Source organism: Phoxinus phoxinus (genome assembly GCF_949152265.1).
Source record: "Phoxinus phoxinus genome assembly, chromosome: 9".
In the NCBI taxonomy this organism is placed as follows: Eukaryota; Metazoa; Chordata; class Actinopteri; order Cypriniformes; family Leuciscidae; genus Phoxinus; species Phoxinus phoxinus.
Window position 1 is genome coordinate 16465828 of NC_136884.1, and position 16069 is coordinate 16481896.

Sequence of the window (16069 nt, forward strand, 5' to 3'; positions counted from 1 at the left end):
ATCACAGAGCTAACTGGAAATCAGTGAGTGGGAACAATGGTTTGTTAATCTGTCAATCTGCATGTTTAATTGAGCGAACTGACTCTGTAACTACAGCCATTGTAATGTCAACTTTTTAAGGCATTTGTAGACGGAGGACAATATGAGAACTTACATGTGCTGATTTAAATGGCCTGAGGGATAATGTCGGCTAATGTCTGATAGATGGTCTACAAAGGCACAAAAGAAATTTGCGAGGTCTAAAGCGGGTAGAAACACTGAAGCAGTTGTCCAAGAAAGCCAAGCTCATGTCCTTGATTTCGGAAAGCAGATTGTTACGGAGGTTATCAACTGCATTCTTTGTGTTGTGACCTTTTGGCATCTACCATTATACAGGATGTGGAGAACCCATAAGAAAGTTCAGCGTTCAACTGAGAGAAATGTCAAATGTAAATAGTCTTTGGAGAAGCGAAAGTATTCACATCTGCTTAACCGCATTAGGGAAAGCACGGAGTAAAAATAGTTTTTAGGAACATAATATGTGATTTAAAAAATGCTATTGCTGATGGGATTACCGAAAGGTATAGTATAACTAAAACTAGTATAGTTTTACAACAATTTGAGACAATCACCTTTTGTGGATGTTAAAAAAAAAAAAAAAAAAAAAACCTAGATCAGCTAAAATTCATATAGTAACAATTCAAGTATCATTATAACATTGATATCATACACAAATAATCTGATCAGGGGTGTTCGAGGATTGTTATTTTGGGTCATTTAACACTCTTTTTTAGGGCCCAAGCCTTGAAAAGGCGAAGGCCCTATTGTTTTTCTTCGGATTATTATTTATTATTATTATTATTATTATTTTACTACCTTTTGGGCACTTTTGGGGGCCTTAACGTGCTCAAAAACTCTTGAAACTTTGCACAAATGTCAGAACCTGCGGCCATCAGGGCCCGACTGAAGCTGGGACCCGGGCGTGGCAGGGGGGCTCGCCAGCGCCCCCTGGAATGGGATTCAAAAACATGTCCATATCTCAAACACGCTTGCATGTAATAATATGAAACTCGGTACACATATAGATCTCATCGGGCCGAACAACTTTCGTGCTCTAAGTTTTACGCCAGTCCAACAGGAAGTCGGTTATTATGGGCTGGATGGAAACGCATGTTCTGGCATTTGAACCACATTGCGAGGGGATTTTTGATATCTCGAACGGTTTGGCCGTGGCGAGGAAACGAATTTATGGCGAATATTGGAAACAGGAAGTGTGTTATAACATCCTCATACATTAACTGATCTTGATGAAACTTCAGCAGTGTGTTCGCTGTAAGAGGCCGATCACATGGATGTGACTATTGTGAGTCAAAGTTATAGCGCCACCAACTGGCAGCAGGAAGTGTGTCACTTTCAAAATGCTTTGAAATCACCCTCTTATTTTTACCCGATTTGCTTCAAACTTCATCTGTATAATGTAAACACACGGCAGATGTAGACCTGTGAAAGGATTATTGATATCTTAAATACTGTTGCCATGGCAACGCATCAAACTTTAATATTCTTTTTGGGTGCATTTGAGGCTCTTAACATGCTTCAAATTGCATGAAACTCAACATGCATATCAGATTTATTAGGTACTAGGCATGTGTGAAGTTTCAGAAACGGGCGCGGTGGAAGGGCTCAGTAGCGCCACCTTTAGTCAAAAATGGGGTATTAGTTTTACCTACAGTAACAAAAATCGGTATTTATATTTATCTCCCCGAGCCGGACAACTTTCTAATTTACAGTCATTAGCTCCGACCAACAGGAAGTCAGATATTTTGGTTTGAATGTGATTTGATGGGAATTTTGCCAGTCTCTCTCAGTGTCTGTGTGTGTGAGAGAGGAGGGGGGGCTTTATTTTAACCCTTTCTCTGCTGTGTGGGACTTCTCGGGCACTTTTGGGGCCCTTAACGTGCTCGAAAACTCTTGAAACTTTGCACACAGGTCAGAACCTGCGGCCATTAGAGCCGGACTGAAGCTGGTACCCGGGCGTGGCAGGGGAGCTCAACAGCGCCCCCTTGAACGTGGTCCGAAAAACTTGGTCCATATATCAAACACGTTTGCATGTAATAATATGAAACTCGGTACACATTTAGATATCATCGGGCCGAACAACTTTCGTGCTCTAAGTTTTACGCCAGTCCAACAGGAAGTCGGCTATTATGGGTTGTATGAAAACGCATGCCCCTGGAATTTGATATACTCCTCCAAGAAAAATTATCCTATCGCCACCAAACTCAGTCAGCATGAAGTAAAGACATTGAGGACGCTAAATTGCGGACGGATTTTTGATATCTCGAACGGTTTGGCCGTGGCGAGGAAACAAAGTTATGGCGAGAAAAGAAAAACACAATGTGTTATAACGTCTTCATACATTTATTGATCTTGATGAAACTTCAGCAGTGTGTTTGTTGTAAGAGGGCGATCACATGGATGTGGCTATTGTGAGTCAAAGTTATAGCGCCACCAACTGGCAGCAGGAAGTGTGTTACTTTCAAGATACTTTTGACTAAAGTGGGGGGGTTATTTTTACCTACAGTCACAAAACTCGGCCTGTATATTGTGCTTATCGATCCGGACATCTTTCTCATTTACAGTCATTAGCTCCGACCAACAGGAAGTCAGATATTTTGGTTTGAATGTGGTTTTGTCTCTCTCTGACAGAGTTCCCCCTGCCATTCTCTCTCTGTGTGTGTGTGTGTGTGTGTTAGTCCAGTGAGATACTGGAGGAGGAGGGGGGGGGGGAGGGAGGGCACACACACAGACAGCCCCCCCCCCTTTTCTGTGTGTGTTTGTAGGGGAGCAGAAAGACTCACACTGATACAAGCTCTAAAGCAGACTTCTTCTCGACAGTCAAAGCGGGGGGATACGTTATTGCCCGTCGTGCACAGGAACCCGAAAGGCAACGGGGTGGCGGCTTTTTTTATATATATATATATATATATATATATATATATATATATATATAAATAAATATAGCTGCAAGCAGCGATGGAGGGCCCAAGCCGGTGGCAGCGCCAGCCCGGTGCCTTTAGTGTAACTAAAGGCACCAGGGTGGCGGTGCCACCGGCTTGGGCCCGTAATCGCTGCTTGCAGCTATATTTATTTATATATATATATATATATATATATATATATATATATATATATATTTATAATTGTGTTTTTAGTGTGGCTTTTTCTTTTGGGATGCACATTAAATTTAAAATGTGATAGCCTAATATTAAGCAGGGTTTTGTAACACTCAAATGAACACTCAATTTATAAAATAAAATGGTGTTTCGGGACAAAATGATTAAGGTCTTGTTTAAAAGGTTTTCTAGGACATTTGCAAGACTTCTAAAGGCCCGTTCACACCAAGAACAATAAGTATAAAGACAACTATATTAGGATCCTCACCAGCGGACGATATCGTTCTGTTTATTCTATACATGTGTGCTTGTCTGTCGCTTTAAATGCTCGAGCTCGTTACAGCAGGATGGATTCTGATTGGCTGTCAATGTTTTATCGTTCATCAGCTGGATAAAGTCGTTCTGAAAGTGATTCTAACGACACTGTTTCTCTGTGCCGTTATCATTATAGCTGTGGTGTGAACTCCGCTATTCTTTCATTTTAAGAATGATTTTTAGAACTATATCTTTGTTATTTTTATAGTTGGTGTGAACGAGCCTTAAGTCACATTTAAACTATTTTAAAAATATTTTTTATTTGTTCTTTCAATTGTTTAATCTCATCTATAATGTTATAAGAAAATTGTAAAATGTATTTAAGGCAACTTAAGTTGCTAATATGCTAAAGTACATATTATTGACGTATACAAGTATAGAGTAGACGCTTGGCCATTTTTTTGCCACCGGACAATAAATGCAAAATCTACACACCATGAAACCCACCATATTTGAGCTAACATTAGAAATTCAAATGCCAATCAATCCTGGATTTTTGAATAGTAAAACAGTAAGCACTGAAAATAGGTCAGGATGTCTTCTGAGCTACTGATAAGAGCACACAGTCTGCCATCACCTTCAGGGCACAAGCGGAGTGTGTTGAACTGACCTGAGCATGCAAGTGGAAGAGTGTCTCCTCCACTCACACATCATGTCTAAGGACAGATTATGGCCCGACGAGGCTCCCAAGGGCACCAGCCACTTTGTAGATTCTCTCATGTCACAAAAATTAGAAATAAAGCCTTGACAAGAATAAACACACCAAGCACATTATACATTTACATAAAAAAAAAAACATTACAATGACTAATATCAAAGCTTTAAAAAAGGTGCAGTCACATTTACAGCCAGCAGCGCCATATCACCCTGTAGCCCAAGACTGGTTGCCCACTGAAGCTAAGCAGGGCTGAGCCTGGTTAGTACCTGGATGGGAGACCTTCTGAGAAAACCAGGTTTGCTGCTGGTAGAGGTGTTAGTGAGGCCAGCAGGGGGCGCTCACCCTGTGGTCTGTGTGGGTCCTAACGCCCCAGTGTAGTGACGGGGACACTATACTGTCATAGAGCACCGTCCTTCGGATGAGACGTTAAACCGAGGTCCTGACTCTCTGTGGTCATTAAAAATCCCAGGATGTCTTTCGAAAAAGAGTAGGGGTGTAACCCCGGCATCCTGGCCAAAAATATGCCCCTTGGCCTCTGTCCATCATGGCCTCCTAATCATCCCCATATACTGATTGGCTTCATCACTGTCTCCTCTCCACCAGTAAGCTGGTGTGTGGTGGGTGTTCTGGCGCAAAATGGCTGCCGTCGCATCATCCAAGTGGATGCTGCAAATTGGTGGTGGTTGAGGAGATTCCCCCTTCTATATAAAGCGCTTTGAGGTCTCAGATAAAGCGCTGTATAAATGTAACGAATGATTATTATTATAATTATTATTACAGTAGGACAAATTCTCACAAGCAAAATCCAGTAATTTCAATAGCAATCCACGCGATCAGGAATTCCGTGTAACATTTCGCAACTGGTTGAAAGTTAGTCATGTGAATTCGCTGCACTGATGACCAACAGAAAGTTACTTGGTTTGAAAGCGACTTCTGTTTGAACTGCGCATTATGAATCGCCACATTATTGACTATAGACAATGGACTACTGTATTTTAGCCACAAAAAGAGGAACTCACCCGTGCGTGCATGATGGGACACCGTCAGTTTTCAGTTTACAGTTTACTATTGCGTAGTGCAGAGGAGTGAATCTGAGGATCGAGATGTCAGTATTGCGATTCGAGTTGGCCTACTTGTCTTCCTTGCAGGTCATTTCAAATTAGAAAGCTTTGGTAATTTGGCCAATGTGGTTGTTTGCAGATAAGTAAATGCACATGTGCAGGTTTATTTTTTTGAATCTTTGAAACCGCATCCTGTTGTGCAACTCCATGCACAGGGATGCAGTTGCAAAGATCCTCTGAGTCTATTATTATATAACCATGAATATATGTAACTATGTTATTAAGAATAGAACAAAAATGTGTGCAAGCTACCTAATAATGTTGCCCGTCTGCAAAAGAAAAGACACTTATGTGGGTTATGTGGGTGTTTAAAATTGCTTCTGCTAATTTGCAATCTTTTTACAGGCCCAATTTGGCTAATTAAAAAAAAAGTCGTTGACATAAACGTTGAACTCACTGGAGACTCAGTGTAGCAGCAGACCTCCAACCCGAACACCCTCACCATACGAAACGTTATTCCAGAAAATAAAGCCTCAGTTACACACATGGAACCTTATTAGAAACCATTATGCGTATGCTGAATGGTCATACATTTTTTCAGATTAAATGGTAACTTATGGACTAAAAATAAAGGAGAATTTTCTGGATTCAATAGTTAAAAAAAAAGAAAAAAGAAGTAGCTTCCCAAACTAACCATCCATCCATCCATCTTCATTCTGTCTCAACAAAGAACGCCTTTCATCAATAAAATGAGTTTTCTGCTTTTGGCCATCTCCAAGACAGCTGGGCCCTGACATTAAAAATGTATTGGACAGGAAATGGGTGTTTAGAAAGGCTTGTGATGAAGCACATGTACCGAAAGGAAATCCAATATAATATACAACATTTCAACAAATAAATCTAAACTAATATAGATACAATTGACACATATTGCAGCAGATGTGTTGACAGGACGTCTTTATTGTTTGAAAGCAGTATTTGCTTCTTTTTTTAACACAATTGTTTTTCCAATATTGGCATAACTCATGTGGACCGTAAACGTTTAGCCCAGTTCCTGTTAGTAGATTGTTACATGCTCAAGTACAACAACCATTACCCAACTGCTTGAGCCAAGAATTGACATGATAGGACACATTTACAACTTAGTGGAGTAAAACATACCTTAAAATACCTAAGATCCAAGCTCCCATGTGCTTCATCAATGACTTTAAGTGAATAAAACAGTTTGAGGTAAGCTCAGTTTCAGCAGGGCACACACCCTCGTATGGCTCAAAGGGCAAAACTTAAAATACATAATAGATAGTGAGTTTCTCAGTCAAAATCAGTTTCAAAAACCAATTATACATCACAGTCGTGCATGCCTACTTACAAACTACAACCTCACTCATTCACAAAACTGACCAGCACAAAAAGGTGGAAAAAAAATTAAGATAATCATCAGCTCCAGCATTTAACACTTGCCTAAGCTTCATGTACAATAAAGATGTGGTTTTATGGCAAATAAGCAATGTTCAAATTACAGTAATGTACAGTATGTTGGTCCTTCAACAACCGCATGCTAAGTAATATGCGAAACTTGCATCCAGGAATTTAACTTCACTCATCATAAATTATAAGTCTTTCTGCATTGTTACACACCAGCCTTCATTGAAAAATCCCCAAAAACAACCAAAAAAACTAAACAATTGAGGTTAAGTTTGAGTTTGGGGGAATAAAATAAATAATCCTTACTTTCAACTTGTCCTTGAAAAAAATGATGTCCTTGGCCTTTTTAATACTGATAAAGGCACTCATTGGCTTAAAGTGTGAAAATATGGTAACGGTAATTACTCAAATGACGGCACACATTTCCTTTGTTATCAGGGCAAACCTCAAGAAACCTTTTTTTAAGGCTCAAGGACCTTTTTTAAACACAGTTCACCCCAAAATCTAAAGGAAAAAAAGGCCTTTTTAATGACAATTAATACTTCTGGAAGTACACATTTATGTAGTTATGCAGCATTATTCATTGTACAACCTCTCCTTTGTCATTTATTCCACAAACACATTAAGATAATAAGAATATGAAGGAAAATGTTCAAATTGTCAGTTTTTTTTCCTTTTATTGGGGTGAAATGTGACCTGGTTATGTTTAAATAGCCTACAGTAGATACCTTAATGCACAAAACAGTCTGCGCAACAATGTGTACACAGCCACTTCTAGCTAAAAATGTCCACTTTTCCAGTGTTGCCACAGAAAGCGCCATAGCGCAAGTTTTCTAATTCTTCATTTAGAAAACTGACTGTAGAATTAGATGACGGAACAACAGTTTGAAGAAAATCTCGCAAACTAACTCCGTTAAACTGGCGACATGTTTACAGCCAGCTATCTGAATGCTAACACACCTTTAGATGGCAGAAACATTTAAAGGCAACTCCATTGTCCCCTTTAAGAGGAAAAAAAAAAAAAAAGAGTAAATTATATCATCATTTACACACCTTAATGTAGTTCCAAACCTACACACCTTAATGTAGTTCCAAACCCTTAAGACAAACCTGAGAGTTTTCTCTTCATTGAAAGTCCAAAACTTGGGCTACCAAAGTACACCAAACGGTTTCAAAAAGTTCAAGCGAGAACCAATGAGGTTTGTTCTCAGGTGTCAAGAAAGTACCACTGAGTTTCCGTTTATCATATTTGCCATGTTCTAAGCATGCGTTTTCCTAAGCAAAGTTCATAAATGAATAAAAGCCTAAATAAAATGATATGAAGCAATCGTGCGTCTTTAGTAGACTTGGATTAAACCACTTGAATATTTTAAAGCATCAAAGTGGAAGATTCCCTCTGAAAGTCCATTCAAGTTTTTCCTCAGACTTCATGAAATCTCTCAGGTTTCATTAAAAAAAAAAAACGTCTGTGTTTTGAAGATAAGCAAAAGTCTTAGGGGTAATTGATGAAAGAATATAAATTTTTTGGTACTGAGGTTTCTGGCTTTATACATTATAGTGCATATTTCCTACAACTGTCTGTCAGTGATGTATATTCAGAGTAACCTGGAGTGCATGCGTTACAGCGAGCACCTACACGATTTAAACTTAATTCCCTGTGTGCAGTTTCACACACACGCACACAAATGCCTATTAATAAGTCAAGGAAACAAGTTACTGGGCAGACCACAAAATGACTGCCATTACATTCAGAGAACCCATGATTCTTGTGGAAACAGTAACAAAACTGGTGATTGACTATTTACATGTTCCAGACCAGGTGTCCAGCACCTTAGCAGGCAAAAAACGTTTATTGTATGATTGGTGCCCCTTCAACCATGTCACAATGGCTCATTCCACCACTGCGTAACATCAATGCCTAACAAATATAACATAAATGATGACTAAAGATACTGCCACAAGAGTCAGACAGAAGGTTGTCGCACTTTCATTGGCACGCGAACCATTCACTCCTGGAATTTGTGCCTCGACATCTTCCGAAGCCTTTCATCCATTGTTGTGGAAGTCTTCAAAACTGGACGTGTTCTCTCAACCCATGACTTCCCAATCCAAACGTGACAAAACACCGTGTCATGTACGAAATCCGTCTCACGACAGATCTAGACTGACAAGACGTTTCTCAGTAGAGGTCCACGTATCATTGACCGTTAAAAAATAAATAATATCAGAAACACTTGCTCAAAATAATGAGCCGCAGCCTTCACTTTAAACCGGTTTCACATTTATGAAACGCGTTTTTAAACGCTGGCTGTATAGCGTTTACATTCAATGCCTTTTTCCCTTTTACAGGCTAAACCTGTTTTTACACCGATTTGTATAAATTCAAACACTGCAAGAACGATTTTCACATTATTCCTTTTCTCGCTTCCTCAAAACTCCAAATCAGTCCAAGACAAAAACAAACAAAAATATGTGAACAAAGCATTGCTCTCCTTTTCTGATTTCCCATTTAAAAATCTTAAGACATTGTTTGAAGCAGCCCCTTCCCTAATCTATCTTTACATTAAGTGAACAAATAGCCCCTATGTTCAAGGGTCCAACTGCTGGTAGACGCAGTTTAAATATGTCACATGACACCTGAGCCCCCCCTTCACCCCTGGTACTTCTACAGAAACACAAGCTTCCAGGGAGCGCATACATGAGGATGGGTACGCATGCAAGTCTTTTTCAGCAGTCCCTTGGCAACAAGAGGGAGGGGTGTTAGTTGTAGCAGTTGAGGGTCAAGCATAAAGACACCAAAGAGAGGCCCAGATTGGGGGGTGGGGCATCACCTCACAAGCCACAGTATTCTAATGCTAATCACAGGATGGCCGTCCTGTTCCCGTGGGGATAAATGGAGTTGCCCCTGGCAACCCTTCCACTTATTTTTCCCTTTTCAGCTCCTGCCCCTCTTTCGCACAATAGCCGACCCGCATGCGCAGTGTGCCGCTCTTGTGCAAATGCCACAGTTGCAGGAACTCCTCAGGCATGGCGTGAAATCTCGAGGATGGGAGAATGTTGTCATAATAGTGGTGGCTGACCGGTCGCTCGTTTAGCCCCACCGAAAATGGCCAAAAACCATAAGTGGTCACCTCTTCACACAAGCCAAGGGCAAGGCTCACCAAGAACAACCCCGTGGAGAGGCGTTTTCCATGGACGCCGTGGTTCTTCCAGAATTGACCAACATTTTTAAGGAAGTCTGGATTAGCAAAGAGGACAGTCTGGCTGGAGGCGGTGTCTGCAAGGGTATGGTAGGCCCGCAGGGCGGGGTCAGTGCCGGGCTTCATAGAGAATGCTGGTATGTAGATGTAGCTGGAACCATATGCCTTCATGCTCTCTACGAAGGATTTGCGGGACCAAAGCAGGTTCTGAAAGCTGGAGAGGAAAAAGAGGAACAATAAGATCAAAATAGCCATAGGATATTGGATAATAAGAAGATAAAAGAATCCTTATAAGATCATATTATCACTACTTTAGTTGGTGGATGTTGCCATTTTTCCCCAGAGTCATATCCCTGCCAGTGTTTCATGTTTGAAAACTATCCTTTCTGTAACAATTGTTTCAATAAAATATTTTTTATTGTGTAATTTTCACTGTGGCCACAATGGATGTTATGAATTCTTTGATATAATCTAACTGTCATTCCATGAGCCATGGCTAACGTTAGCTCTTTGTTTATACCTTATCTTCTTAGACATCCTGTCATTTCCTTGGCATTGAGTGAATAATAAAGTTATAATAAATAAAGTGCTTGAGCTTGTTTCTGAATTTCTGATATACCTTACGAATACTTGTAATACTAGGGCTACTCGATTATGGCAAAGATTATAATCACAATTATTTTTGATCAATATTGAAATCACAATTATTGGTAGGCGATATGATCAAAGTCTTATTTCACAAGAAGTAATTTTATATCAGTGAAAATTTACATTTATCGATACTTCAGCAAAAACTAGGTTAACTAACGTAAAGAAAAAGGTCCTTAATTACATAAGACAAGTAAACAGTCAGCAATACAATAAGAATTGTTGAAACTAGTTACAAACAAAACTGAGAAATAAATAGGTACAATAGAAGAAAAATACAAATTAAATAAACAGTGTTTAAGTTGTTCATGAAGATGAACTAACAGTGGTATTCACAAGTAATTGCCTACAAAACAAAATTTATTAAAATAACACTGCATAGACTTATTGCAGTTTATTAAGCTGCTGTCACTTTAAGAGCTAATGCACGGATCCAATATACTGTTACACAGGCGTTTTCTTTCTCAACCGTGTACGTTTACATAAATACTCTCCAATAAAGCATTTTTATCCACGTTCAGCTCCAACTTTGAGCGTGCACACAGAAAGCCGACCAGGGGAACAGTCTCTCTTTTGTGGATTAATGCGCTTTTAATAACACTGCTTAATATCAAACATGTCCCGCAGTTTACCAAAAGCAGACTGCATTTTACAACACTGACTTGTTTGTTTGGCTGATTTGGATGTTGAGTTTGGGTTTTTAGGGAGGAACGAAAGACCACTCAATAATTGTTTGACCTCAATTATCTTAATTTCATAATCGATGAAAGCCAAAATCGAAAATCAATTCCGATTAATCGCATAGCCCTAATAGGAACACAAGCATATTAATAAAAATAAATAATAAAATTAAAAATATTTGACCATGGTACTAACACCAATGCACTTGAGACTAGAGATCTCATGCCAGCTAATGCAAGAAGTAAAAGGGATAATCCACTAAGAAAGGTCAATATCCATCCCTCAAGACTTGTAGGCTGTTTGGAGAACAGAGTCCTTTTCAGACAATTCTGTCATGCTGTTTGCCGCATGCTTCTCCAGACTTCCCCAGAAGCCACAAATAGCTACCGGCGGTTTCACATAGAAGAATATGGAACCGTCAGACAACAGAATGCATTGTAATTGTAAAATAAGTTGAACAAGACATGGAACAGTTCGAAAAAACGTGGAATGGTAGAGTGAGAGAAGCATTATTACATTATTACAAAGACAAAAATAAAGTGCCAAATCAAAACAACAACGCAATTTATCCGACGTTTGACTTTAGAGAGGAAAAAATGGGTTTGTGTGTGACCATTAGTGACGTCAAAAGTTTCAATACAATGTTAATATTAAGCTAACAAACAAAAGCTAACAATTTCATCAAATTCAGTGGTGCGATCACCATAGTAAAGCCAGCTGTGACAAAAATATTGGTGTGCACCTATTATAAAGACTGCAGAAAGATGCCACTTTGGAATCCAAATCATTGATATTGGTATCCAATACGGAATTGTTGGTATTGTTGTGATTAAATAATCATATAAAGCCCCCCAAAATAAAAAAAAGATTAAATAAAGCAGGGAGGAGAAGACAACATACCTCTTTTCAATAATGCTAGGATTTGCGCTCACCAGGTGTGTTCTGGTACCAACATCAGCGGTGTACTCTTTGGACAGAGGAGGAAGGTTACATCTAGAGGTTTAGGAGATAAAGAGGGATTGAAGAAAAATGGTTGTTGGGAGTGATGTTACATGTCATAAGCAAGCAAAAACAACAAAGTCTTACATTTCTTAATTAAATGCAGTAAATGAAAGGTTTTATTGCGTGTGATTCATCAATGCATGTTATTTGTTAGATTTTTACATTTCTGCAAAATATGGGTCTGGAAAGACATCAGTCTTCAGAATCTAAACACCCTCCAGGAGCGGGATTGGACACTCCTGGGTTAGCACATAGCGACACACTCTAGCCCCTGGCTCACTGACACTCTTTGTGACTATCGGATCAAGCTCAGCACTGCCGATAGGCAAATCAAGAGACACCGTAGCCTGGGAAAACCCTGACGAACTTCCAGCAAAATTGAGATTTGCTCTGCCAGTCAGTCTGGCCAAGAGCCTATTCAAGCCCATTTTCAATTTTTCCGAATCGAGACACCAATCACAGACGTTGAGGCGGGCTTTACACGATGACGATCGCTCTGATTGGTTTTTAGGTCTATCCAATTGCGCCCAGAGTCATTTGAGCGACGTCCGTTGGTGACGCCCATTGGAAATTGGCTGTGAATGAACCTTCCCCAGATCCACTCTCAGTTACAACTGAGAAGGGTCTGGTGTCAACCAGACTAGAGACACAGCTGACCTGAGCAAGTAGCAATCTCTCCTAGGGCTGGGATGGTTACCGCATTAGCGCAGTCACGTGACGCCTACGGCGGTCTGAGCTCGTCACCGCAAAAAATAATAATTGGGTCTTACATGGATTCAAGGTTTTCTAAACAAAACTTATCAAAAGATGGAGAAAATCCGACCTTTCGTGAGTTGGGGAACACAATGTTGGGAACGCTATACCGCGGGAATTTATTGCTTTTCAACCGCGGTAAGAAAACATTTGAAAAGTTGAAAGTCACGAGAGATGAGGTTATGCCATAATTAAACAGACTCGGGTAACCCACTACTAAAAAAAGTAAACACTTCAGCTTACAGCAGTCAAAAATTACAGACTAGCCCCTCTCCATCCTCTTCGGTCAAAACGCCTAGGTATTCAATCGGTTCTATATTTTTCTTTCACAAAACAAGCTATTTGATAACCAATCTTGATTCAAAAGCAGACATTCCACCAAGACCACCTGCTGGGTTTCAATATATCTCTATAATGGCTGGCAAGAGCGAACTCCAGATCATCTGTCCTCATTGCTTTGCTGACTTATATACTGTAAATTAGGGCTGCGCAATATATCGAATTTATCGAAATATCGCAAATGTATATATCGCAATATGCATATCGCAATAGCTTGCAATAAATGGGGTCATGAACAAAAGACAAAGTTTTTTTTAGCTTTAATAAGTATCAGGATATATTTAATTCATACAGTGAAAACTAAGCAATGTTTTATTTTTATATTTTATGATTCAGTATCTTTTATTAAATAAACCTAATGTAGGATAACCTGAAACCCTGTGGTTTACACTGATGTTAAAATAACACTTCTTATGCTACAGTAAAACACTGATGTTCACTTTCAGAAGTTATAAGGATGTTTTCTTGTCATAAAAAGAATGTGAGACACATGTAGGATATATACTTTTAAAGATAATTTAAAGATAATTTAAGTTTATTTTACACACTTTAAGCATTATCGTATCGCATATCGAATATCGCATTATTTAAGGAGTTATCGCATATCGCATTTTACTTAATATCGCACAGCCCTAAATCATCAGATCCTCCAGTCCAGCCACTCTGACCTGAGCACCACAGGTATGGCTCTTTAGTGGTTTCAGTCTAACCTCACAGGCAGATCCTTCAAGATTTCCTGGAGAGGAGGGATGTCTTGAGTTAATCACTGGGGTGCCTCAAGGTTCAGTGCTTGACCCTCTCCTTTTCATGATATACACAACCTCACTAAGCTTGATCAAAAAGGCACATAGCTTTTCTTGTAGAGATGATATGCCTGTTGTTCCAACCTGACAACACCAATGTCCAGCTTCCATCTCTGCATGCCCTTCAGACAACTTGGCCTGGATATAGAAAAAGTTGGTCTCACTCCACTGTCTACTTGTAGCTGCCTAATACAAATTCAAGTTCTGGCCTTGAGGACTGCAACTGAAAATGGAGCCTCCTACCTCAATCCTACAAGTATGTGTTCCCTCCTGTGCAAAACCTTCCTTTACAATGAAGCCCTTTCACTCCTCTTAGATGGAACGGACTGCCTACCTTCACCAAATTTGCTGCACCCATCACTACTTTCAAGAAACAGTTAAAGTCATTCCTTTTCTGCAACCACATTCATAAAGAAATGTAGTATTGAATAAAATATTTACTATTATAAAAGAGTTTTTTGCATTTCACCTTTGCTCTAGCTTGTGTACTAATATATGTACATGCAAATATGTTAAGGCCTATATATAAACTTGACATGTTCTGCAAATATTAGGGGTGTGACAATATATCGCAATGCAAAAATGTGCATCAACAATATGCATCATGTAGTTTGCACAAAATGAAAATGACTGAGAAAAAAATTCACGTTTTCAGAGTTTTAGTGTCAGTACTACATTAAACTGCTATATAATGTTGAATATAATGCATAATAATGCAATGGGGGAATATTTGTGGGTCCTGATAATGCCAAATGTTTTATGTTACCTGTAAAAAGTGGCATTATTTTAAATATATCTAGTCAGCGACAGAGTGCAAGCATTATCATCTTAAATAATTCTGTATTTTCAGCTTCAGAATCATGAATATTTTTGTTCTGGTGTCACCATTGTCCTGTGCATTGGGTTACCAGCACCAAGTCCAAGCCTATTCATTTACACCTCCAATATTACACCATATTTAGCATTTGTTCACCTTTTACTATGTCTTGGAGTATCGCGATAATACAGTATTGTGATATGTATCAAATCGTGACATGAGGGCAGGCGCGTCGTTAGACATGGGCGTCCGGGGCTACAGCCCCGGATGTTTTTTTTATAGCCCCGGATCTAAAAAAAAATAATTTATTGATATTATTATTATTTTTTTAAATAATTTTGTATTTAGGCCTATTTAAAAAAAATTAACGGGTCTTTTAATCTATCCTTCGGAATCAATCATGTATTAAAGACGATTAAAATGTGTTCAAGCAGATCAAAGTTACTATGGTTCCAGCATGCTTGTATTTAGAGTGCGCACAGAGAGAGCCTGAAAGAGCCATCGGTTAACTTTAGTGCTTGACTGTCATTGTTGTTTTTGGCTTCTGGTGGTAGCTATTATGGACATAGACACTTTTTAAAAAGTAAGATAAGGAGTCATGATGAACGATACGAGGGGGGTGAGAGGCAAGAGTTATACTGGCGCCATTCCCTCATCATTAAGCTCAGGTCGGTGAAGGCTCTTTAGCAAACCCTGGTCTAACTTACTAGCCCTGTACTCACTGTGGTATTAATGCAGAACATGTATAGTATGTGGGACCTTACTATTTCGCCTATAGCTAATCCATTTTGTGAGCCATAGTCCGTTTCTCGTGAAGAATGTAGATGAAGTAGCAGTGGCGGCTGGTGATAATTATTTCTGGGGGGGCGCATTTTTTATTTGAGGGGGGGATACAAAGCAGAAACAAAAAAGCTATTTTGATCTCTTTTTATTATTTTATTATTTCAGACCAACAAAGTAGTAACAAAAAGCATGTTTCCTACTTGAACATAATGTTGCTCTCCTTTATATACAGACCCTTTCCAAAAATTTGAATATCATGGAAAAGTTAAATTATTTTAGGAATTCAACTTAAAATGTGAAACTAATTTTATTAAAAAAAGGCTCATTGCTTGCAAAGTGAGATATTTTAAGCCTTGATTTGTTATAATTTTGATGATTATGGCTTACAGTTTATGGAACCCACGAAATAATTTTTTGAAAATTAGAATA

General features: G+C 39.1%; 2 protein-coding genes across 3 annotated transcripts in view; one reads left to right on the forward strand and one right to left on the reverse strand.

Annotated features, from left to right (window-relative positions):
* tnni1d (troponin I, skeletal, slow d) overlaps positions 1–16069 on the forward strand; it is a 61351-nt gene that overhangs the window by 15620 nt on the left and 29662 nt on the right. The gene's annotated exons all lie outside the window — the stretch shown is intronic.
* Positions 6128–16069, reverse strand: part of st8sia1 (ST8 alpha-N-acetyl-neuraminide alpha-2,8-sialyltransferase 1) — a 34275-nt gene continuing 24333 nt past the window's right edge. For both annotated transcript variants that reach the window (XM_079623635.1, XM_079623634.1), the window contains 2 exons: positions 12044–12136; positions 6128–10028 (listed from right to left, as the gene is read on the reverse strand). In XM_079623635.1, the coding sequence (XP_079479761.1) occupies positions 9536–10028; positions 12044–12136 (586 nt within the window). In that variant the 3' untranslated portion in view covers positions 6128–9535. The remainder of the gene's footprint in view (positions 10029–12043; positions 12137–16069) is intronic.